Genomic DNA, 25,525 nt, shown 5'->3' on the forward strand with positions numbered 1-25,525 from the left:
ATCGCTCTCCTCGGGGGCCCTGTGTGTGCGCGCGCGTATGTGTGTGTGACGGGGGAGAAAAAAAAGGAAAAAGGCAGAGAAACGGAGAAAGAGAGAGAGATCTGGGTTGCAGTTTGACCAGGTCTGAACACGGAACCAAGAGCACACTATAAGTCCGCGGATTGTTCATTTTCTGACCCCGGCGCACGCACAAGGATATTTTTGGATCACAAAAAAAGAGTGCGCTGGAATAGTGGAAAACAATCGCAATGGTGAATTCTGTGAGGAATTGTGCGTGGATTTAATTCGCCGAGGAGCAGCTTCATTCATGTCACCAGACCCGCTGTTGAAGAGTGGGTTTGAACGTGTTTCAAAGTCCGAAAACATTTGAGAGTGGGCGACTAGTGTAGTTTTTCGCGTTGGATTTTGACAACAGATGTCTTTGGTGTTGTTTAAACCCATAGTGCATTTAAAATCTAAAAAGCATCGCACTGTAGCGCCACTTTCCAAACATTTTCACATGTAGGCTACTTGACAGCGTTCTTCTAAAATGAATGCATTCCTGTGTAGCCTTGCGGGTGTTTGATGTTCTCTGTTTTTTAATGCAATATAACATTGTGCCTTCAAAACTAATGTTGTGGTTTTGCCACCAATATACGGTGCTCGGCTGTGCACGCGCTGCACGGCATTCGGCCAACATTAATGTTGCACGAGCTCAGAAATAGTTTCAAATCGCTAAGATCTGGACGTAAATAACTCATCTAGAGTTTCAAGTTGTCGTATGTTCAGGACGAAACGCTCAGGTCTTGTGCGGCGACTCTGGAGAAGCCGTTTGATTCCAGATAAAGAGGGGGGCGATGGATATGGCAAAAGCGGCGAGGGGTCTCGAGACGATCTGCTTGGCTCCAACCCAGAGAAAATTCCCAAGACGGAGTTCAGACCGATGACCCCGAGCGGGTCGCCTGGCGTGGACTATGGGGAAGTGTGTACGAGGAATCCCACTGCGAGCAGCGGTGGTGGCACCTCAGGGGGCGTCATGGACCAAGATGGGGGTACGGTGGGAAGCCCCCGGTCTGTGCAGGACAGCGATTGTAGAACAGTCACTTGCTGTTTATTTAAAGATCGGGACCATCATTCTGGGTCTAGAAGCCCGGAGCAAGGCTCGTGCCAGTTCGTGCTGAGGAACATTGGCTCTTCTCGGGACCCCGGTCCTCTTGAGAGCCAGGAGACGAAACCTCGCTCCGTCATGGAGCAGGAGCTCAAGACCGCCACCTATTCGCTATTAAAAAGGCTAAAGGAGAAAACCTTGGATACTTTGTTGGAAGCCGTGGAGTCCAAAGGAGGGATGCCGAGCGACTGTGTGATGGTATCGCGGACTGAGCTGCGGTTAGGCGGCCACTTGGCTCCTCCACAGCTGCTCATCTGTAAGCTTTACCGGTGGTCAGACCTGCAGCACACGGCCCAGCTTAAAGCGCTCTGTGAGTGCAAGAGCTTCGGAGCTCAGGACGGTCCGGTAGTGTGCTGCAATCCATATCATTATAGCCGACTCTGTGGGCCAGGTAAGCGAAAATCCCATTAACGGGTAGCCTAGCCTATGTCTAAAACCTGAACTGACTAGATTTTCTCATCATTAGCCTTCGCTTTCAACCTGCTGTTATGCCAAAGGGCTTTCCTCAGGGTTCCCCTAACAGATGCTTTGAAGCTTTGTTGTTAAAGTGATTCATATACCACCGAATGCCATTGATAAAATGAGTGCAACAGCAAAGAAGAATTTCGCCTTGCTATTCAGTGTGAAAAGAAATGCTGTTAGTAAAATGCAAGCAATTAGGTTTCAGTGCTTTAAATAGCTTATTAAGTACTGACAACAGTGACTTCAAAAGTAGCAGTTTGCACATTGTCCACAATGTAGCAGCCCTGTACTGTCCTGGTTTTATTTTCTGCTACATCATTTTCCATAAAAGTTGCATTGTATCAAGGAAAATACAAGCATAATAATTGCATGTAAAATGCATGACGTTTTTAAAATGTATTTCATGCAGGTTTTATGAATTGAAAGACAGTAGGCTATACCTGTGACATTGATTAAATTAGGCTACTGCATAGTTTATTAATTATCTGCTGGTAGCCTGCATGGGTTATGTATTCTCGAAATGACTGTATCTCAAATAGGCCAGTAGTACGGTTGAGACAGTAATTTTTATTTGATTTAGAAAATTTCATTAAAGTCTGATCTCATGTAAACACTGGCTGTGTGGCCTTAAAGATCTAAAATCCAAGTCCAAGCAATTTAAGGAACGCAAGTACATTTTCATTCCGATATTTTCCTAAGTAAAGTAATTAGCAATAGGCTATAATATAGCCATCCGCTGGCTACTTTCCTCTCACAAGGCTCACAATGACCAATACCTGTTAGTTTCTAAATTTCAGATTTTATTGTGATATGTTTAGTCTCAAACAACGCAAATGAGCAGATTAACTAGTTAAACCACTCTTCACATGCTTCAAAATCCCACAGATTGATGGACTAACATAACGATTAGAATTCCTAGCATTCATATAATAGATTGACAATCATTTGTGGAGGACATTGGCAACCTGAGGCACTTGGCAAGCTATAAGTCAGTTTTTCCATAATAAATCCTTTCATATTAAGAGATAATTTTTAATCAAAGGCATCAAACTGACAATTACACTCTTTGCCCAGCGTTTTATTGGAGTTTCTCAGAGCAGAGACGCTTGAGGGAGACAGCAGCCCCTCTCTCTCCCCTCTGTTCTCTGTAGAGACACACATAGCTCACAGGCGCTCATGCGTGTCCCCATGAAGATGGTATTTCTTTCATGCGATTGAACAACAGAGCCCTCTCAATCTCCTAACTCCATCAATGGTTTTGACGGGGTTTTTCAAGGTTAATCTTCACAGACGACGTTAAAGAGAGAAATCCTATTGTTCAGACATTGCCCCATGTCTGTGAGTGCTTTTTAATCACGTAAAACAGTGTTTGGCCAAACATTTCAGTGTATTTAGCAAGGAATTAAAATGAAAGTGTTTTTTTTTTTTTTTTTACTAATTGGTTTGTTTATGAATGTTTAGCGATAAATACTTTTATTTAGCTTTTTTGTAGCTCTAGATTAAGATTTTTTTGCAATGACTTATCGGTTTGAAATGATATCAGTTTCAAGTTGTGCTTTAAAAGTCACTTTTTTTCCCCCAAGGAGAACCCCTCATGCTATTTAGGTGAAGGAGTGGCGGTAATATACAGTTTGCATACAACTGGCGCCAGACTGACTCGCTGTGTATCTGAGTGACTGAGTTTAGGATCCTGGCAATTACTGCCGCCACTCTTAAAGAGACAGTCCACTTTATGCTTTTATTTTTTCCCCCATGACCAAGAGGCGAGGTCATTACTTGTCCAGAGACCTTTTCTTTTGTGCCTTCAAACTTGTAATGTTTTCCTTTATTACTAAACGAGTTTTTGCGTGTTGAAATTTAGAAAAACTTAATTATACTGGCTTATATACGTTGTTTTTGTATTAGTCCATCACTGGTGTCCATGTCATTAAATGGTGAATCACACATATAACCGCTTTTGTGTTTTATTCAGCTTCAGAAGAAATTTGCCTTGGAAAAAAAATACAATTAAATATTTGTGTTTTCTTATTAATCCAAGGTGTTGTTGTTTTAATCTACTTTTTTAAATGGTATATTTGGTGTTTTGTTAGCTTACAGAAACACAATAGAAAATTATTTGATATAAAGTACACTGTGCTGCTAAAAGATAAGTTGGTGCATTTTGAAGTAAACAAGCAGTACCTACCTGTATAGGAAATAACTAGACCAAATGGAATCTGCAGATTTTATTTATTTATTTTCTCCAGTGATTTTTTTCTTTTTTTTATATATGAAAAACTCATTGTGTAACATTGGAAAATATGTTAACCAGAACTAAGAGTAGTATGCTCTCGTTGATATCTCAAATCAGTATTATATTAATACAAATATTAAACAACTGAATATGCAAGAAAGGAAATGTGTGGAACTTTTTAAATGGCTGGCATTTGGATTTTTCAGAAATCAGGCACTTTCTGTTTTGTGTATACAGATAACATATGGACCTAAATTATACATACATTTTCTAAAGTGCTGTATACAAGATTGTACATATCATTTACATTGTGTTTTGTCATTAATATATTGCTATTTTTGTGAGCCACACACCCAACTTAGCCTGTCCAAATTAAATAATATATCCATACATAATTTCCCTTTTTTTAATTCCGATTGTAATCATACTGCTGTTATATTTTAGAGTCACCTCCTCCTCCATACTCAAGACTTTCCTCCAGCGAAGAACACAAGCCACTGGGTAAGTTTCACATACAAGCTCTAATTGCTAATTAAATATGTATTTATTTAAGATGTCATTGTAAATGATCATGTACATGGACATTCTGAGGGAACAGATGATGTGAGATCATTTACTTGCAAATTTAATCAAATAATCTGTGTAACCAAATAACCTGGCCAAAATAAGCCAGTGCCATCAGTTGGCACCCACTGGTTGAATCCCTGGCTTTACGGAGAGCCAAAGGGGAAGCAAAAAGTAGAACAACGTGAAGAATTTTAATGGTGGCAATTAGGCACAGTGACCAACTTAGAGCCAGTGGAGGCTGCAGCCAGTATCCGGTGGGCCCATTTTCAGCATGCCAATCTGGAGCCGGCCTGGGCTCGGCCCTGTCTGTTGTGAGGGGTGCTGGGGCCTGGCACTGGGCTGGGAAATCCTCTCAGTGCCATAGCTCAACATCGGGCACACTGTTGACAGGAGGTGGTACCATCTGGAACTGATGCTTTGGTGGTTTACACCTCAGCCTGATAACTCATTTATTTGTTAGTAGGATTGGCTCAATATCAACATATCAGCTGTACCAATGAGATTTCACAATTCTATACAGCAGAGCAAAATGAGTTAATACGCTTTTATGTAAAAAAATAAAAATAAAAAAAATAAAAAAAGGAAATAAACTAACATTCAGTGTTTGTAGTCCGTAGGGTTTATTTAGAAAAAAAGTATCTTTTGTGCAGTTGTGCACCAAGGCTCATTTATGCGAATAAAATAACTGTTTTCTGTTTTTGTCTGTTTTCAGTTTTTTAAAATGTTTATTCTGTCCTTTGATGGTAAAGGTGAATTTTCATTAGCCAACACACCAGTCTTCAGTGTCATATGGTCCTTCAGAAATCATTGTAATTTTCCAAATAGGTGCTCAAGAAACATTTAAAAATTAATATTTATGTTAAAACATTATATATATATATATATATATATATATATATATATATATATACATTTTTTAAGAATCAAAAGAAATAATTAGAAATAGAAATCATTTCTAAAACTGTAAATTAATAAGTATAATAATAATAATAAAGAGTATAAAAAAATCTTAATGACCCCAAACTTTTGAAGGGTAATGTAGGTATTTATATAATAGAAAACCATGGCATGTTGCTTGGTAGCTGTGCTTTTAACATTCCTAGTTGTATCATCAAATTAAAAAATGGAACAACAAACAAACTCTAACCAGAAGACCTCCTTTATCTCCTCAGATCTGTCAGATTCCACACTGTCTTACACTGAAACAGAGGCTGCCAGCTCGCCTAACGTCACCCAAGGGGAATTCTCAGGTGAGTTTAAAATATATCTGTTCTAAATTGTCGAGTTTCTGTGTTTTAATTCGGGCTGTTTGGAGTCTTCGTGTCAGCATGGCCTTTTATACCATTGTCAGACTTGTTGCTGTTTTTTCCAGTCCCGGAGTGCTCATGTGGTAACATCTTTGTTCAAACAAAGGCTACGTGCCTGTGATGATGACCTTGCACCACATATTGACTTTTTCCCCCTTTCTGCAAGTGAAAGCAGTGAGCATGCAGAGGGTGTTCCCTGTTAGTTGTCACACAAATCTCAGAGTTTGGCCATTCCAGTGACATAGTTTTATATCCGTTTTAAGGGCGAGGAAGGGGTTAAGTGCTCAGTAAAAGTCTAAAATGCAAAGAAAACAGCGAGGCATACCTTCCGCTGTCCTTAGTTCTGCGGGTTCCCTTGGAGTGTGTTTGAATAAATGATCAAACTTTACAGGTAATTTGGTTTTTATGTTGTGCTTTGCTCCTCCTCATTAAAGGCCATTAGGAGTGGAGAGAGTGCGGTGGAGATAAAGCTCTCATTGTGAGCTCAGCAGAGGTTCAGTGGGCCGTGTTGGCTGGCCATAGAGCCTGCCTCCCCTCCTCTGTTTTCTTTCAGAAATATTTGAGTGGGATCAAACTGTAATAAGATCCAAGCTCGCAGGGACACACACACTCAAGCCTAGCACAGCGAGTCACGTTATTTGCTCTGCACACAACGGTGCGTAACAGAACACGCACACACAATTGCACATATCAGCCTTTACGGCTCTATCATGACCGAAGTAGGCTTTTTTTCCATTGCTGTGAAAGAGCTACACTAAGAGAAAAGAGGAGAAACTTGTGTCATGGTTTGAGTCGATGAAACACTCCTCTCTTAAGGAATGAAATCAACATGCTTCTCTCATAAAACTGGAACCGCACCGTGCATGCGTAGGATCGTGGCCGCAGAGACAGAAAGGCTAAGGCCTTGTTTTGCAGCGCTAGAAATAGCATTCAAAGAGAGCGGGTCAATCCACCCCCTTTCCCAGAAGGAGCTACCTGAGCTTGTGGCTTCATGCTCCCTGTCACCACCACTTCACAGGCTGGCGACACTCCTTGCGCAAACAAATGATGTTTCAAATGCTTGCTGAGATTTTTTTTCTCTGGATTGGGTTCGTGTGATCTGTAACTTGCTTGAAGGTTCATAATCAGGCCTTTTTAGCCTGCATGCTGGAACATTTTTAACTAGATATATTTATTGTCATATATAGCATGCATATGGTACCATATTGGTTATAAGCCAATTTATTTATTTTATCAATATTGGCAATATTTAAATTTTAATGCTCATTTCCCCTATTTTTGCATTTAGATCACTTAAAAAAACACTAACACTGTTAGATGTAATCTTTGGAAAATATTCCTTGTTTAATATTGTGATGGCTAAATTAATTTGTAGATTTGAAAACTATTTCATCATCTAACACTCATTTAAAAAATATATTTTACTATTTTAAATGTAATTTTTGAGAAATTAATGTTATTTTTTCATACTGTAAATTATATTACATTTCATTTATAGAGTAAAAAAAGTGTTTTAATATTTACATTTAATTCTTTACAAAGTATAGAATTTTAATACTAGTGTCTCCATACAAGGAAACCTTGTTAGATAAGATTAGTTACTTAAGCATTCAAAATACATCACATGCAGGTTTTTTTTTTTTTAGTACAGCTTATAATAATTTGTTGCGACGCATTGAATTGACAGCTCTCTATAAAGAATGTCTTTTGCTGAGATTGTTAAAATTCCATCGGTGACCCTCTCCAAATCACTAAACATAAGGTATGTAGATTTGTGGAGGGTCACCTATGGAATCTCATCCCTTTCCTTTATGCTACCTGTATAGCAAGAAAGAAAGGAAACAGAGCTAAAATTTAAAAGCGTATATACATATGGCCTTCCACCCACCCTGAGTCCCTTATCCCACCCCACCCACATACAGGAACTAGTAAAGCTCTTGAAAGTGAGGCCGGGGGGCCAAATGTGGGAGGGGGAGGAGATTGCAGCCCCCTGGGCAAGTGTAACTCCTGCTCTGAACACTCATCCACTATGTTTGACAATAGCAACAGAACACATCTCAACGAGTCTGATGAAGACTCCCTGTTGCCCTAGGGCGAGATTTTAGAGAATCTGGCGTCTAGGTTTGAAAGACAGTCTGTGGATGCTTGAGATCTGAGGCTATTTATGTAATAAGTCTTTGATGTCTTGCTGCCTCAGTGAGTTTGTTTGAAGCACACTGCATTAAGATTTTCAGTTCAAATCTTCATTGAGTTTCTGTAAGCCTTTCTGCATGTATTTAGCATTTTGCATGTTTGTGCATGACGTTTTTTTTTTTTTTGCGCATGTTGTGGAATCTACAGAGCCCCGCACATGACATGCAGGAAAAAATTGTGGGCTAAATTGTGCGCACGATTTACTAATTTGTTCCCTCAATGTACTAAAACGTGCGCACGATAGCGTTATAGCGTTCCCTCGATTTACTATTTCGTTCACTCGATTTATAAATTTTGTGCGCAGTTTGCAAAATCGTTCACTCGATTTGCTAAATCGTGCGCACGATTTAGCAATCGAGGGAATGCAATAGTAATAGTGCGCACGTTTTAGTATATTGAGGGAACGAATTAGTAAATCGTGTGCACAATTTATTTATTTTTTCTTGCATGTCATGTGCAGGGCTCCGTAGGAATCCATGTGAATATTTGCATTTCTGTGTGTTTGTGTTGGTGTCTGAGATGTCTGCGCTCCCGTGTTTGGGTACATCTCTGTCTGTTTGTGTTGTTTGTATCTGGATGTCTATAGTTCGGCGTTTCAGCCGCAGTTTTTCGTTTAATAGCAACTGTGTTTGTCAGTTTACGTCTACACTGTGTCTACGCACAGCTATTGATTAAGTGTTCGCTGTATTCTCAAAGCATGGCTGTCGAAACATATGGTTGTGATGTGCTTCATGTGTCTGTAAAAATGTGTGTGCGCGTGTGGTTCCAGTCACATTCTGTAGCTGTGACTGGGTTGTAATGCAGCCCACCTGTTTCCTCACTCCTTGTTGTGGCCGTGTGGAGATCAGAATTATGTTCTTTGAAGTAGATCTCATTGCTTCCTGTATAACTGCATGCATGTGATTTTGTGTTTCCTCTTTATATTGGGGTTTTTGTGATCTTTGTGGTTCGCAAGCCCCTGTATTGGGAGGTGGTCTCTTCATCCTCTGATGCTCACTGAGAATGTCAGCATGATCATGAGGGTGGGCACAATTTTGTCAAGATTCATGAGGTTTAAATTTAATTGAATTGGATACACTCAGGATATTAAATTGGATTTAAATAATTGTATTCTGGAAAATTATTCTCCATAGTACTGGTCTATAAAATGAAAGCCAAATATATTCATATATACATATATATATATACATATATATAACTTCTACTTTCTTCTACTAAATTCTACTCAAATTTTTTAGTGCAGCTCTGCATCATATTTTCTAGTAATTCAGCAAGTGAACTGGAATTTAAAGATCTCAAGTGGATTCTGAATGATGCACATCCCTGCTGCTGAGCAGTGAGATTGTTTTTCCAGTGATTATTAGTCTCTATGATGAGGGATCTGACAGATGTGGAAGGCCGGCGGGGCCGAAAAACCAGTGGCTGTTTACAAATCATTCTCAGAACAGCCATAGATGTGCTACAGCTGAGAGATGCACCCTAATAAGCCCCCCTGGAATTTGTCACCATATGTGGAAAAGAAAGCAAATCCAATGTGTTTTCATGCGTGTACGTTCTTACTTTAAGACGTCACAATCACAGTGTGAACTTGCTGTAGTTGTATCATCACTATGAGAGAGACCCCACGTCCCACTGAGGAGCCCTGTGGTGCCATTGCGTTTTGTATGTTGTGTTTATTTTTCCTTGAGAATGTAGGAAAGACAGTCGGATGGCTGTGCACGCAGGTTTGTCGATTGCTGTTTTGGCCTGAAGAGGAGGACAGGCTTAATCGGGTATAGTGGAATGGTTTGGTGATTTGTAATTGTACTCTGGGTTCACTCCTGGTGCTTTGTGATGTTTACACTGCCCTCTTTGTTTTTGGGGAGTAGACCACAACCAGGTTGGCATCCCTATGTGCGGCCTATCGGTGCTGTATGTCTTAAAAATGGAAAGCAGTGACAGTCTTATCCAAATGTACTGGACCAAACTGATCAGCATTGTGACTGTAAAGCGAAGCTTTTTTTCCATCAACAGTGTCAGTGGTGTTGGTGTCCATTCTGGATCCTCTCTGACTCTGCTTTGCCCATTAGATCTGGTGGTTTTAATCAATAAACAGTTATCATCAGAATCCATGGTGTGGGATAATATCTTCAAGTATAGTTTTTAATTTAAGACCACATAAAAATGCAAAATTTAAATGGTGAAAAACTAGATCAATCCCATTATAGTCTATGTATGTGGCAAGGTGCTCATATGTTGCACTAATTCCAAGACATTTATTTTTCCCCATTTGAAATCATTAAAATTATTTGTATATAAATTGAAATATGAAATCTTTCTAAATTTAAACCGTTGATAAACAAATATAATGTTCTGCGAGTTGGTCATGTAGAAACACATTCAGTTATTATTGTTTTCTCAGATCAACGGCAATGTGGGCAGATTCAGAGATCTACCGATCTGCACAGTTTCAGTGGAAAAAGGGTATGCATCATAAAGTATGAGAGGTGCTGAATCCGGTCCAAACAGGTAGCATTGCTTTCACAAAGATCCACTGGTTGATCACGGTATTGATAGTACAACGTCTTGTCTTTGTTTTCATAAAACTGCTTTTACAAGCCAGGGTGTGTTTTGTTTTGACTGATAGTCTGACACTAGCATAATCACATACTCTCCCTATCAGAAAATCACAAACAGGCGTGTTTTTATGTGATAAACTGGCAGCAGTACACACATGCCAGTCTGTCTAGGTCTGATCTGACCTCATTTCTGCAGAGCATGAAAAGGGCATCTGGACGCCCAACAATTAAACAAAGTAATCGAAGCATGTGACGGCGTGCTGATTACCACTGATTTGATTGTGTCCATAGATTCTGAAAACCCTTAAAAAGGCATGTGATGTCTTCCCCTCAATTTATTAGCTGGCTCACAGATGCTTGAAAATATCTTGACAGTTTCAAATTCTTTTTTCGTTGTCAATCCTTAAAAGATGACAGAACTGTTATAAAAGATTTATTTACCCTAATGTCATTCCAAACCTTTATGATTTAGAAGAACTAAACAAGAGGAGAAATTTGAAAGAATGTTTATGCTGATCTTTTCTATAAATTGAGATCATGACCAAGTACTGTCAAGCTACAAAAAAGCATCATGGAATTACCAGAAATATTGCCAAATAATGATGATTTATATTCCAAGTCTTCCGAAGCCAAACCAGTACTCTGTGTAGTTTAACATGTTAGGCAAACTTGCACTCTCAAATTTGATTTGCAATTCTGCATATACAAACCGGTGTTGTTACTTAAACTTAATATAAACCAAAATTAGAAGTTCTGCCTTAGAAACTAAATTAAAAAAAGTTTAGGTTTAAATACAAACAATAATAATAAAGTAGAATATACTCAATTGATCAATAAACTTTAGATTTTTTTTTAAATATATATAAAATCACCTAAATTAAAAAAATATAAAAGATCATTCAAAATATGAATAATTATATGAATAATACTAAACTAACATTGATTCAGACTTCCCAACACATTCATTAAACGAGGGTGAATAAATGATGACAAAAAAGTTTTTTTTTTTTAGTTTTAATTAAACTTTTCGTTTAAACCAGTGATCATGAACAGATCCTAGACATTTGATATTACGTACGCAATGCGAAGACTTTAACTACACTGTATTCTTTCTGTCGCTGAGGTAAACTAGGATCATGGAAGGGACATGAGCTGTATTACGTCATTTACAGCAGAACTACGAATAATGAGTTATGTAACTTTAAGAGTTTAAACAGCTCTGCATTGGGACCGTTTCAGTTTGAGCTATTCTTTTCCACTCTCTTTCCTAAAAACCCATGCCAGTCCATATTACAGAAGGACAGAACAGTCCCACACACACACATGCTGCCCTGCTGCTGTATCGGTGTTACTATGCCAGTGAAAAATGAGCCACAGTGGGGTGGACGGTGCAGGGGCCACCCTTTTGCCCTCCCCCCTCATATTCCCTCACCTCAGTATCTCTCCCTCTCTCGCTCTTTCCCTCCTTTTATCTTTTTTCTCCCTCTCCCTTATTCCCGTTGCCTGGCACAAGGGCCTCAGGTTTCCACCGCAGCCCTAGAGCCTGCCCACACTCCCCCAGGGCCCCAAGTGCTCCAGGATACGGGATGTGGAAATAATGTGACTGGAGTACTTCCACCCTGCCTCCAGAAAATCAGGTTCTGCAGATTGTTTATTTGAGGGGAAGGAGGCCTCAGCCAAACATCCTGTTTTAAAAAGCTTGCCTGGGTTTTGTAGCACAGGGGCTGCTCAACTACCCCTTTGACGGCAGGGGGAAGCTCAGGAATGTTGAAGAGAAGCCCAGCGGCCTGGAGGTGATGGGTTAGGATGTGCATTTGTATATGTGTGTGAGACTACATGTGTCTGTTTGGCAATCGTTTGATTTTTTTTTTTTTTTTTTTGAGGGAGAGATGCACAGCATGTAAATATAACACAGGCGGTACTGTGCCGTCATGGCTATGCTATACAGCTCTCCTCGAGCGTGTGTTCCTGTCCTGAATGACCGACTTCCTCTTCCCCTTACATAACACACATAAACAAGGCAAACAAATGCTCATCAGCCAATAGCGGACAGCTGAATTAGTCACCCACCTCTATTATATCTCACAACAGATTAGGAAAAAGATATGCATATTTGTTTATGGTTATGCTGTTTATGTCTTGCTGAGACTATCATGTTTTTGTCTTTGTCAGTAGATGTAAAGCTCTTTCTTTAAAGTTAATGTGACATCAATTTCAGCCAGGCATATTCTTTTAGTCTAACGTGAATTTATTATTTATTATCATATTATTTTATTTATTTTATTTTACAGGCTTACACTGTGACATGAAGCATGCTTATTTATTATCTAGTATATGTGACAACCAATGTTTTTGTCCATTTCAAAAGAGAGAAGAGTTTGTATAAAATTGCAGACCATTCGTACAGGTAATCAATTCCTCACTGAGCCCACCCCACCCAGTAATGAGTGAGCGATCGAGTCCTGCAATGCGCTCTGGGAAGGCTGGGGTAGCCCATCTCTCCTCTCCCTCCACCCTACACGCCGCTGTGCCTGCCTGCCTCCTCCAATAGAGCCATTCATTCAGTCCGGGCCACGGGGTTAGGGAAACAAATAAAGAGGCAGCCATGCCATTAAAAATGTATGGAATGTCCAACTGTTAGTTTAGTGTTTTAGCGAGCCTCCTCTCAAGGCTGTGTAAGGGGGAACAATACTCTGTTCAGTGCTTTCGGTCTCAGCTGGCCTGTGCCCAGAGGGTAGCCAGCAAAAAGGTGGCACTAGTAGATGCAAAAGCCGGTTTTGTTTTCGGACCAGTTTAGAATCCACGTTAATAATAAATTGTTGCGCCTGGCACTGGGATGGACAAGCAGTGATTTAGGCCTGCGGTTTGATTGCCTAACTAAAATAAAATAAAGAATGTTTTCCCCCTTCCTCCCCAGAGGAACATTGACAGTTGTGAGGGACCTATGGCAGTCAGTATTTTTAAAACTGGGAGAGCCAACGCATTCCTCTGGCCTTCAGAATGCACTGTGTGGATTAACTGCAGGGGCCCATGGAGTCTAACATCCTCACATTAACCTTCATTAAGAGAGAGACACAGAGTGTGCATGGAGAAATGGACACAATGTGTGGGGCATAATACTCTTTATAGTCTTTAGTGCATTTGAATTTACTCACCTTCATTCTTTCTTTGTGATGTCCATGTTTATCATTTCTTTCAGTTTTGTGTACATCTAGGTGTGCGTACTTTTATGATGCAATGTTATTCTGGATACACTGAATACATTTGTCACAAACCATTTTTAAAAACTTTTTAACGTGTAATTTCTCAATTTAATGTGTAATTTCTCAATTTCTTTCTTTCTTTTTTCTTTCTTTCCACAAGTTTGGCCAAGTGGTGATGATGTTCTCTTGTTTTAGAAACGGGTGCTACAATCAAAAGGGTTGAAGGCAGTGCACACTTGTCAGGCTAAATCATATTGGCACTGGCATATTTTCGGATTTTTCCAGAACTCTGAGGAGAGTTGTTTTTTTCCCCCTTGTGTTTGCTTCTCAAAATTATGGAAATATTATTCAGAATAACCAAGCAGGATACACATGTCTGTCAGAGGGAGCTGAGCTCACAAAGGGGGACTTCTGTTATACTCTTAAAGAAGTCAAGCGATGGAGTTCAATGCCTCTTATCTAGAATTAACTATATATATATATATATATATATAAAATGCAAAAATATTTTCTCAATTCAGTTGACATTGGCAGGTGTGACATGCAATTAACTTTTGACTCTTACACTCTTACAAAATATTTCACCAAGTAGTACCCAGTAGTATTGCAAAATAGGCAAATTATTGTAGTGACTAAAGGAGAAGCCATCTGTTTTTCTTAACATTTAGGAGTCCTTGATCCTCACACTAATGACTGCAAAACAGATAAGAAAAGAGAGATAGAGATATAGCAAGAGAGACAGGCCTGGCGATCAAACTGCAATCACTCACTCTTTCACTCACTTAGCCGCAGCACGTTCTCTGATGTGATTAGTGGTATGACGAAGCACACTGTACCTGTTTTAGTTTGCCCTGATGGTCAATCTAAGCACGGAACAAAAGACTCCCTCAGAGACACAAAACGGGATTTGTGAGCACCAGAGAGCAAGAGGAACACTAAGTTGATCTGCACTAACTGGACGTATTTGCTCTGTGCCCAGAGTTTGGTCTCTCTTTCTAAATGCAATTACAGTCCTCAATGGGGAGTTCATGCCATACCTCAGTGGCCCTTATTGAGGACTTGGGAAACCCCACAGCAAACAAGCCTATTTACTTCTGCTTATTGTGGGGTATTTCATGGATTTTAGTGGTATTTTGAGGTAAACATGTCTGGGGGGAGTGTCTATTAAAGTATAGGATACTGGTGTGCCTCAAGGCTATGCCATTGGTGCTTGGCTATTTCAGTCTTTCTGTGTCTTTGTTTTTCTTACTTAGTCTCTTTCTTACCTACTAAGCTGTTCTAAACTAAGTTTGTTTTATGTAGAAAATTATATCTTAATTATTTTCATTTAGATTATATTTGATACATTAATATTTTTGTTCTTAAAAGACACTGTTATGAAGTAGAATCAAATAAAAAAAATAGTTAATAAAAATAAATGATTCACTTATTAAACAACACTGTGATAAACACCAATATTTAGCTTACTTATTTAGTATTTATAAAACGCTTAATATATTTAAGAACTAACATTAAAACCTGTTAATATAACATTGATCTATATATTGCCAAGCCCTAGAGCATTAAACTGTCTCTTCGTCCATGCTGACAGATTTGATATCTCACAAAGTATTCGAAGTGCTCGCTTGTGCATTTTTAATGGGGTAACATAAACAATTTGCTTTGTTTTAGAAAGCAGCTGTGTAGCTACCCAGCAATTGCATGACTTCAAGCTTTTGTGACTGAAACAGAAGGCGAAGACGGCATGGCTGTCAGGATGCATTCACTTGAGTGTTTATGATCCACTGGGCCGATCAATAGCACGCCATCATCTGAGCTGAGTATGTGTCCATCACCTTGCAGATGAGCTGTATCCAAATACACAGCTTTCACCTTAAATTAACCTGAGCTCAAGAACTGTCTCAACCGCTGGCCTGGCTCCCTGCTCTGAAACTGTACCTGCTGTGAAACATTCAGCTGCCAGAGCCCATTTTCCATTAATGTAAGGCTAATATCTTTTATGACAGTAATATTTGCGGTGATCAAAGTCTGGATTTCTGATAAGTTACACTTAACAGAACATAATCACTTGATTTGTATTTTTTCTATCTTTATTCATTGAATAGCAATAAGGATGGCACTTAAAAGAGAGAAAATTAACAGGACTATCATTTGCCCATTTTGTCCATGAACACACATGCACATGTAAGAGATATTAATATTTTATATTTAGATCCAGTGAAAATATAGGCAGAGAAATCCATATTGTTTTAAAGAGTTGTTTTTAACAGTTTGGTGTAACTTGGTAATTATTTAATTATTAACTGCAAGATTTTGGAATGTCCCCATAATGAGTGTACTGTAATTTGCTTTGGATAAAAGTGTTGACTAAATGACAGATAAGTACTTAGTGAAAGGGTTTCAGAGTTCATCTGATCTTTATGGCATAAGTAATGGATATTTTCATGGCTTCTTAAATACTATGCAGTCACCTGTAATCTGCTTTTGCACCTTGAAACACAAACACAAACCAATAATCTATCCCACACTCCCATATAGAAGCAGGAGCAGTGTGAGGTTGCAAGCGAGCAGTAGATGGTCTGTATTTCTGGGAGTTTGTCCTTCACACTGCCCCGTCTGTTCTCATGGTAAAGGAATTCGGTTTGGATCCCCCAGTCCTTTTGGCTAAGTCTCACCCGTGGAGATCAGTACACAGATCTGTGGGTCTTCACACCGTTTGACTCTGCTGTGGAAATCACGGCAGAGGCCCAGTGATCTGACCTGGGGAGACCACATACTCGTTCATTTGTTGCTCTGGGCTCAGATGGCCCATGTGTTGAAATGTCAACACTAGTGAGTGTTAAGAAATCCAGAGAGGCAGGGCAGCAGCGGCCGTCAGTGAATCTGACTAGCTAAGCTGTGCTTTATATGGGTCTGAGGTGTGAATCTTACGCACATTTGACCAAGTCGTCATTAACACTATAGAGCCATAGTGAAGGGATTAAAATACACACTTTCCATTTGCATTGCAATCTGCGTGCACTCTGTAAATTCAGGCTGTCAATTGTTTTTCTGTATTTTCATTAAAGATTGCATAGCCCCATTTTGGCCTAAATATAAAGCTGCAGAAGTCATTGAATAAATAATGGTAATTGTGGTTGCAACCATGCACTATTTAATTTATGTCTAGTCCTGTTGTGTCACAGTTGTTGTTGTTTTTTGGAGCCGAGTGTTGCAACCTATGACAGAAAATAGTTATATCATATATATATATATATATATATATATATATATATATATATATATATATATATATATATATATATATATATATATATATATATAGTCATATATACGAAAGTGTATATGGTATCTTTAATCCAATCTCAGAAATGGAATAGAGAGCTATTCTCTCAGCATGATTCTATTGCTTTTACTTCTGCCGCGTTTGATATGTTAGTCTCATCACTTTTAACAGCACAGCAATTGTAACAAAGAGCCTGAGAAAACTGTAAAACCTTTAAAATGTATGAACTGATGGGAAGAAAAGGAGAGCGAGAAAGAAACCCATCTGTGTGAGAGTGCCGCCATAGTTTGTGCGTCTGGCTGATAAAGCAGTCTTTGATGGCAGAGATAGTACAGACGCCAGCCTAAATGTGGCCCGTTAGTGTGTTGTAAGTCGCCCTGTAGTGATAGTTGTCTAAAAAATCAGAGCTGAACCAAAGAGAGGCCGGAGGGAGCAACTTTAATTCCAGCTTCCCTCTCTGAACCCAGTGAGAAAAAGAATGCTCAGGCCTGTCAAGAGTGGCATCAAGAGATGAATTCTGTCCATCATAAAACTTCACTGTGCTCTCTCGATCTGTTTCTCCTGCTCACATAAACACTCTCTGTCCTTCTCCCCCTCTGCCTGTCAGTGCAGTGGTACAGTCTAATAGCTGGAGGGAATCTAATCCTTGGCACAGGATAAGAGACTCAGACTCCCCCTCCATTCCCTCCCTCTCCATCTCTCTCTCTCTTGCTCGCTCTCAGTTCAGTTCAATTCAAGAAAGCTTCGCTGCCATGAATGTTAGGATCACATTATTTCCAAAGCAACAGTGTCTCTCTCTCTCTCTCTCTCTCTCTCTTTCTCTCTAGTCTCTTTCCCTTTCTGGTTAAAGGGTCTGGCAGGAGTGCTGTGGAGGAATGAGTTCATCTTTTCAGAATTCCCTGGATTAGAGGGGATGAAAAAGACAGGGATGTGGGCCTGTAGTTTGGTGGGAAGAGATGACAAGCTGCTGTTTTTCCTCTCGATCTTTCTCTCGCTTTGGATCTGCCCAGAGATCTATGGACGTTTGTTTACCCCGAGGCGGTTCCTTTCTTGACTTTTCTCCTCCCTGCATGGTGCTTTTAAAAGCATTAGTGGATAATCACATAGCATCGCCATTGAAATCAACCCCCTTTTGTGTACTTCAAGTTAATTACCTCCAACTCACCCCAAATGAATTTTTTTTTTTTGGGGGTGTGGTGGAGTGTGTGTGTGAGCATATCCTCCAAATCTCTTTTTCTTGTAGTTGTTCCACCTCACATGAAGTCTCGCTCCTGTGCATCTGCAAAAATGTAACGCGAGACATTGTTTGAAATACAATATGATCAATGTATGGTCCACATTTTTTCATGCATAATTCATTTTATACCATTCCTGTTGTCTTTGCTTATAATGCACTGCCTAAACAAAATGGGTAAAATACACGAAACAGCTTAACACTAAGTTAACAACACTTTTTTATGTTAATATATTTTATATTGTCATTTATTGAAAATTTTTAGTAGCCATTTCATTTAAGTCTTCAGTGTCACAATCATACTAATCTAAAAAAACCTTTCTTACTATTATTGATATTGAAAACATGTGGGCTGCTTAATTTTTTAAGACCAAAACCAGCTTTGAACGCTAGAGGTAAAGGACTTTTATAACAGGACTGAAAACAGTCAAATTAAATTATAAAAACTTTATTTTGCCCCATTCAAACATTGTAAAATAGTTAATATACACACGACTGTGACTGTAAATCAGCTGAATCCTTGCACTGTTGCTTGACAGCCGTAAACAACCACACAATTGTTCATAACAACACCCCTTAATAGCACGCTATTCCTCGTCTTGACTTGTCTGGGGAACATCCAACTCTCTATTTTTCCCATTACTCTACGTTTCTTCATTGCACGTGTAAATAACCTAAAACGTCCCTGCCCACTAATGGCCACACACAGTATATATATCACAAATCCGTCCAGTCCAACATAGACTGTTTTGTCCTTTGATGTGAATGTGACCGTCTGGCCTGGGAACGGACTGTGAATTGCATGTTTACCTTACTGATCGAGTAGCACGTCCACCAGAGCTCTGAATTTCAAAGGAAATACCTTTGTGGCTGTCTAGCTGAGCGTGTGTGCATGTTTTTTTTTTTTTATTTCAAGCTTTGTAAAAGGGGCTAGTATTAAAACTGAAAACAAATTAGGAGCTAAATAAAAGACTTCAGCCTTCTGACAAAGTAACCTTTAGTCTCACAGCCTCCTTAAGCTCTTACTTTGTAAGTCAACAAGGCCCTCGCCATTGTTTGAACTCAGCTGGCCATGTTTGCTTTCATTTGAGCGGTTTACTACTCTAATATAATCTTTTCCTCGAGCAACTGGTGCATTTTTGACTAATTTTGCACCAGCATGTTTGTGAATCTTTGTGTTTTTTCAGTCGTTCTGTCTGAGCTCGGGAAGGGGTCAGACGCAGCCATCCCCTTGGAGCCGCTGACAGCGTGTGTCTCCGAGGAGATTGACACCGACGGAGACAGTTTTGAGAATATAATAACATACTCTACCTTTCTAATGGGTAAACTGAGCTGTTGAAAGGTTCTGGGGTTAAACGAACGCAGAGAAGCGTAATTGCTCCCAGCTTTTGTCTTCCACCCCTCATGAAGTGTGTCCTGGTGCCTCGAAAGAGAGAGAAGAACTGAAGAATTCTGAGGCGTTCTCACTTTAGTTAGCACTTTGTCTGCCGTTATTATCTGTACTCAAAGTGATGGGCCCACAGAGCTTAAGTGTTGTTAACTAACACTAAACTGTTGCTGAGTCATGAAGGTACAGGAGTTTAGATGTCCACCGCCTTTGAACTAACACCTACTCCCTGCAGTCGATAGCCTAAATGAGGTTTATTATACTAAAGTACCATCATTGGCTGTGATTAGAGCCGCAGTGCCGTCCGTCTGTCTGTCTTCCCTGGTCTGAGTAAGACTGCATTTCCAGCTCTGGCGGCTTGTCAGAGGCTCTTCACAGCTTCATGAGTGAGGCCTCCAGGGAAGGGGAAGACAGGAACTCTGTATCCTGCTTGTTGTGCGCTTGCTGATGTGCATTTTCCAGCCCCTACCTGAACACATGCATGCACACACAAACACTGCCACGCAGTGGGCCGAATTTGTTTAAATGGCTCGATGAAGCACAGGATGATGTAAAGATGACAGACATTGTGCAATATTAATATTTAGCAAGGAAAACTGTCTAATGGCTGCTCGAGTAGTTTTGTTATATTGTGCATCATCAGTGTTGGGGTAAGTTACTTTAAAAGTAATGTATTACGATATTGCGTTACTCCCTAAAACAGTAAGTAATTACATTACTTAGTTACTTTTTATGCAAAGTAAAAAGTTACATTACCTTTGTATTACTTTTTGTATTAAATTTGAAAATGAAGTATGGGTTAGGGTTAGGGTTAGGTGTAGGTAGCACTTTATTGTCACAAGAAGTCAGCATTCTTTTAAGAATTTTAGTCAAACTTATAATTTAAACTCAATACTTTATTGTAGCATACAGTTTTATAATGCATTACAATAGTGAGGTGCAGATATTTGCCACTATTTGCAATAAGTAGTCTAAATAGCAGAAAATCCTGCTATTTTTACATAGTGTAAATAGAAGCTATGGCTGTTTGCACTTAGTGTAAATATAGTATTACTAAGAAAATATGTGATTTTCACTTAGTGTAAATAGCATCTAATTTCTATTTACACTTAGTGTAAATATCATCTGTCGCTCTTTAAACAGTGCAAATAGCCACTGCCTATATTTTATTAAGAAAATGTATACAATAATAAATCATAAAATATCTAAACCTATTTAATTATCTACATTACATACATAAATTTAATTAAAGATATTAATGCATTGCATCCAAAAAGCTATATACTAATTTAAGGTATTAAGTTAATATTAAATGTATGCATATACAAGTATATTTGCCATTGGGGTAAAAACATTTTTTTTTATTAGTTTTAGATTTTTTATTATGTTTTCTTCAGTACAAAATATACACATTTATATGTTGTAATTTATATAATGTTATAAGTTATAATTTACATATAACAAAATAAATGCAATATATATAATATAGGTAAATGTAAACAGAAAATTGCCAGTATCATTAGAAAAAAAAAAAAACCCAGTTAAGTAAGTTTAAGTAAAGACTTAATGTATTGTTTTATGGGTTTTCACAATGTTTAGAATTTGGTGTGTAAAATGAACCTAAAAAAATAAAAACAACTTGATGTAAATGTATTTATGTTTTGCAAATTGGTCACTATCTGATGGACTTATTCCGAAATTCTGCTAAATGCATAAATTTAATTGCAGAAAACATTTTGAATATCTTATAGCAGATTAGCAGAATAGCAGATTTGAACACTGGTAGGTGATTAGTAGCTGGTCCAGGATGGTCTGTCAGCTTTGACCAACTAGAAAGCATCTACCATGTTCCAATCTTAGACTGGATGTTTCAGCAGGGAGTGTAAAGGAAGAGTAAATCTGCAAAACAAAGAGATGGCACTGGCTGGATTTGAGTTCTAAGATTCTAATGAGTTTGCCCGATTACTTCTCTTCCTTCCCTGTCTCCTTTTCCACTGACACACACTCACACGGCACCGCTCAGGCGAGAACAGCCAAAATACACACTCCTCTCTCAAACACAAACATTGGCTGATATTCTCTTCAGCTCTAATATACTTAAAACACATGAACACACATGCACAACACCCTCAGGAAAAGGGCCGGTCTCTGGGCTGAGAAATGTTAGCTCCCAAGCTAAACATTAAATAGATTATTAACCTTTCATCTTTGCACCTCTGTTTAAACCCACAGAACAGGCAGCGCAGACTCAACCACCCCCTTTCTGTCTCCCTCTCCCTCAGGCTCACATTAGAATGGGGGGCATTAATCATATCACAGCACTTCTATGTTAGACGGCCATGTGAAACTTCCTGCCGCATTGTTTCATTTTCTGCATCTCATTGATTTAGGTATAAGTTCAAATTCAGCCCTGATTAGGCAGCAGAGCTGGAAGCATGTCTTCCTGTATCCTTTCCATTGACCTAACATAAAGCCATGTTTTAACATGATTTATGATTTATTCACACCATTCTCCATGAAGTGTTTTTGGATGAAAACGGCCAGCGCAATGGTTTCATTAGACCATTCCGGCAGAAAAACCACCTTGCAAGAGGATGTAATGTTAACACGCAAGAGCCCAGCACAAAAGGCCATTTCACTAAAGAGAAGTGTGTTTAAAATTGGTCCTGATTCCACACATCTAAACAGTTGTGCTTGAATGGGCAGTAGTTGTCCTATAATACATTTCTTTCTTTTATTTATTTTGTGTTCATGAGTTTTTGTGTTTGTGTTAATCGTCTATCTTGGCACTGGTTAAAGGATAGCTCATCCAACAACGCAAATTCTATCAATATTTATTCCTTTTCAACCTGATAAACACAGAATACAAAATTAGACCTTTGAAGAATCGTTTTGCACTTCTATTCTATACAACAAATAGGTTCATACTGACCCTACAGGACTTTTAAAATATATTCCTAGTTTTCAAAAGCCTTGCAATTTCTCTCTTTGAGTAGCATACAAACATTTTTTCAAAGTCTTTTATTTATTTTTATTTTTTTACCAAAGTAATTTTTTACTTATTTAGGCTGTCAAATTAGGGTGAATAAGTGATGTCAAAAGTTTCATTTTTTAATGACCTGGGCATTTGTTCAACCCTGAATGAACAGATCTGGCCCTTAAATTCTCCCTGCCAATAGCCTCTCAGGAGCGAAATAATGGCATCACTCAATGTGCAAGTTAATCTGAGCTGATAGCGTGAAGCCTGAGGGGTCAGGGGTTCACAAACTTGTGCTAAATTGTTAGGGAGCTGAAAGCTGTCCCCAGGCCCACAGCAGGAGTTGGCAGGGAGGGGACGCTCCCTCTCCACCCAAGCCATCACCACCATCACCCACCCACAGGAATGTGGAGGAGTATAGAAAAGGGGGAGGGAGTTGTCGCCGGATATGAGCTCATAGCTTTTCCATATCCCCCTTCCACAAATGCTTTCTCCCCGGATCAAGAAAGAGTGGGCAGAAATGCACACAATGTGTGGCGCATTGTACTTGGAAACGTTTAAGAGTGTGTGTGGCTGAGATAGACACGTATTGAGGGAGCTGTAACTCACTCAGGGTTTAGCTCCAAATGGAAGTCTGCAGACAGACTCCTAAGCCATGAAAGTGAATTAAATGAGCTGATTTAAAGGGTGTTTGGCTGCTCTCTATAATGTGTGCATTGCAGGTATGCATGTGTTTTGGAGCCTCAAATCTTCAACTGAAGTATTTTTTAATGTCAAATTAAAAATGTAATTTTGGTTTGTGGGCAATTTTTTTTTCTTAATTTCCCAACCTCAGCTGTGCTTTTGCATTCAGTATACAAGTAAACAACTAATGAATTAAGTTTTGAAGTAGTGCCCTCTTGAGGTAGCACATGTCAGTGCAGCATTCAAGTCCACATAATAAACCATCTTTTGGCCAGTAAATGTTTTAATTTTATCTGCTTGTATTTTTTACTAACAGACCCATTCTATTTTGTTGTTTCAGATGCCAGTCTGTCACCTGACGCCCCCAAGCAGAGTCACTGGTGTAACGTGGCATACTGGGAGCATCGGACACGAGTGGGCCGCCTCTACACGGTGTATCAGCCCGCTGTCAGCATTTTCTATGACCTACCTCAAGGCACGGGTTTCTGCCTCGGCCAGCTGAGCCTGGACCAGCGTAGCAGCACTGTGCAGCGGACGCGCAGCAAGATCGGCTATGGCTTGCTCCTCAGCAAAGAGCCAGACGGAGTCTGGGCCTACAACCGCAGCCAGCACCCAATCTTCGTCAACTCACCTACCCTGGACGTACCGGGGAGCCGTAGTTTGGTGGTGCGCAAGGTGATGCCTGGCTACTCCATCAAAGTGTTTGACTACGAACGCTCGTCCATGCTCAGGCATGGGGCCGAGTCCGAGCTGCTAGACGGACCGTATGACCCGAACAGTGTGCGCATTAGCTTCGCGAAAGGCTGGGGCCCTTGTTACTCCCGCCAGTTCATCACTTCCTGCCCGTGCTGGCTCGAGATCCTCCTCAACAACCACAGATAACACATACACACATGGACTCAATAGTGTTGAGAGACTTTTGGACTCCACAGACTATCCCAAATATCATCTACTTAGATTTAATATAAAGTTTTATATATTATAAGAAATATATATTATACTTGTAAATACTGGAGTCATTTTTACGATGTAATTATTTATGTATGGTGCAATGTGTACATGGACAAGAGGAAAAAAACGGGAAACGCACTTTGGCTTATATATTATATATATAAATATCTATAAAGATAAAGAATCTTTCAATACCAATTTGAAAAATTATACAGCAAAAAAAGGAAAAGCCTGGTTTTGGTGTATAGTTTTCATATACTATTAATATCCAGATGAAAAGCTAACACCGTTCACACATTGATAATAAAGTATTCGCATAATATTGCCATGCTTTCTCTCTCACTTACTCTTTTTTTACCCATAAAAATATTTGCTTCTAAATGCTTATTTTAACATGAAAAAGAAGCTAATGTGAATAGAATAAAAGGGGTTTTCACAGCGATATCATTTTGGTTTCTTCAAAGCACATTTAATATGTTTCAAAGAACCTTTTTTTCTTAGTGTGAAAAAATGGATACTAAAGGTTCTTCGTAGAACCATAGATGCCAATAAATAACATTTATTTTTAAGTGTAAACTATCAACTTCATCTGATATAAGGCTTTGTGTCTTATTGCATCCTCAATTATATTTTACATGGTGTCCTAACCAGATGTGACTTTTTCCAGCACCATTCTGGGAAGCCCTGACCACCATGAAATCTGATTGGTCGAAAAATCCCGTTCTGCATTACAGTATATTAAACATAAAAAATGACTCCGATTTGCTATCTAATGCAATTTTGTAAAGTTGCTTCTCGCTGGAAACGTTGTGCCTGGTTAGGACGTGGTGTTTCACGCAACCTGCTAATGAAACAAACCGTCGACGTGGAAGTGAAAAGAAATCCACGCTATTGAAACTAAGTTTTCAAACTGGAGCTTTGGGCATTGGCTGTCATTCAAAAAATTGTTCAAACCTCTGGAATTAACATTTTGAAACCGAGGGAGGTCGTTTCGGTGGCCCAAAGTTATTTCAGGCATCAATCTCCCATTTCGCTCCAGAGCCAAGCTCACATCTACACATTGGTTGAGAGGAGGTTACAGCCAGAGTTCCTTGAGGTCCTTGAGAGCCTTGCTGGCCGTTGTTGAAGAGAAAGGAGGAGTTTATCTGAAGAGAAGATGATGTATCCTCAAGCTCTCTGCTCAGTCCCTGCAGCTCCTCACCAACTAGCATCCACAGCGTCCGTGGTCAGTGGTTTATGGGACCAGCTGCACTTCTTTCTTCTGCGACGAGAGGAGGTGGTGGCTCCCGTCCCAGTGCATTGATATATCTCCATGAATGCACATTGCAAAACCAAG

General features: G+C 39.4%; 1 protein-coding gene across 1 annotated transcript; it reads left to right on the forward strand.

Moving 5' to 3' along the window:
* On the forward strand, nt 1-24,509 carry smad6b (SMAD family member 6b). Its single transcript, XM_052582154.1, has 4 exons — nt 1-1,538; nt 4,287-4,343; nt 5,582-5,659; nt 23,579-24,509. The coding sequence occupies exons 1-4, from the start codon at nt 761-763 to the stop codon at nt 24,118-24,120; spliced, it is 1,455 nt and encodes a 484-aa protein (XP_052438114.1). The 5' UTR covers nt 1-760; the 3' UTR covers nt 24,121-24,509.
* Nucleotides 24,510-25,525: the final 1,016 nt, after the last annotated feature.

The sequence above is a fragment of the Carassius gibelio genome, chromosome B18 (genome assembly GCF_023724105.1).
Source record: "Carassius gibelio isolate Cgi1373 ecotype wild population from Czech Republic chromosome B18, carGib1.2-hapl.c, whole genome shotgun sequence".
NCBI lineage: Eukaryota > Metazoa > Chordata > Actinopteri > Cypriniformes > Cyprinidae > Carassius > Carassius gibelio.

Excerpts from the sequence above, each read along its gene's own strand:
- smad6b (XM_052582154.1), top strand. The coding sequence starts at position 761 with ATGTTCAGGACGAAACGCTCAGGTCTTGTGCGGCGACTCTGGAGAAGC. Across the intron at positions 4,344-5,581 it reads CGAAGAACACAAGCCACTGG|ATCTGTCAGATTCCACACTG; the intron begins GTAAGTTTCACA and ends TTATCTCCTCAG. Across the intron at positions 5,660-23,578 it reads CACCCAAGGGGAATTCTCAG|ATGCCAGTCTGTCACCTGAC; the intron begins GTGAGTTTAAAA and ends TTGTTGTTTCAG.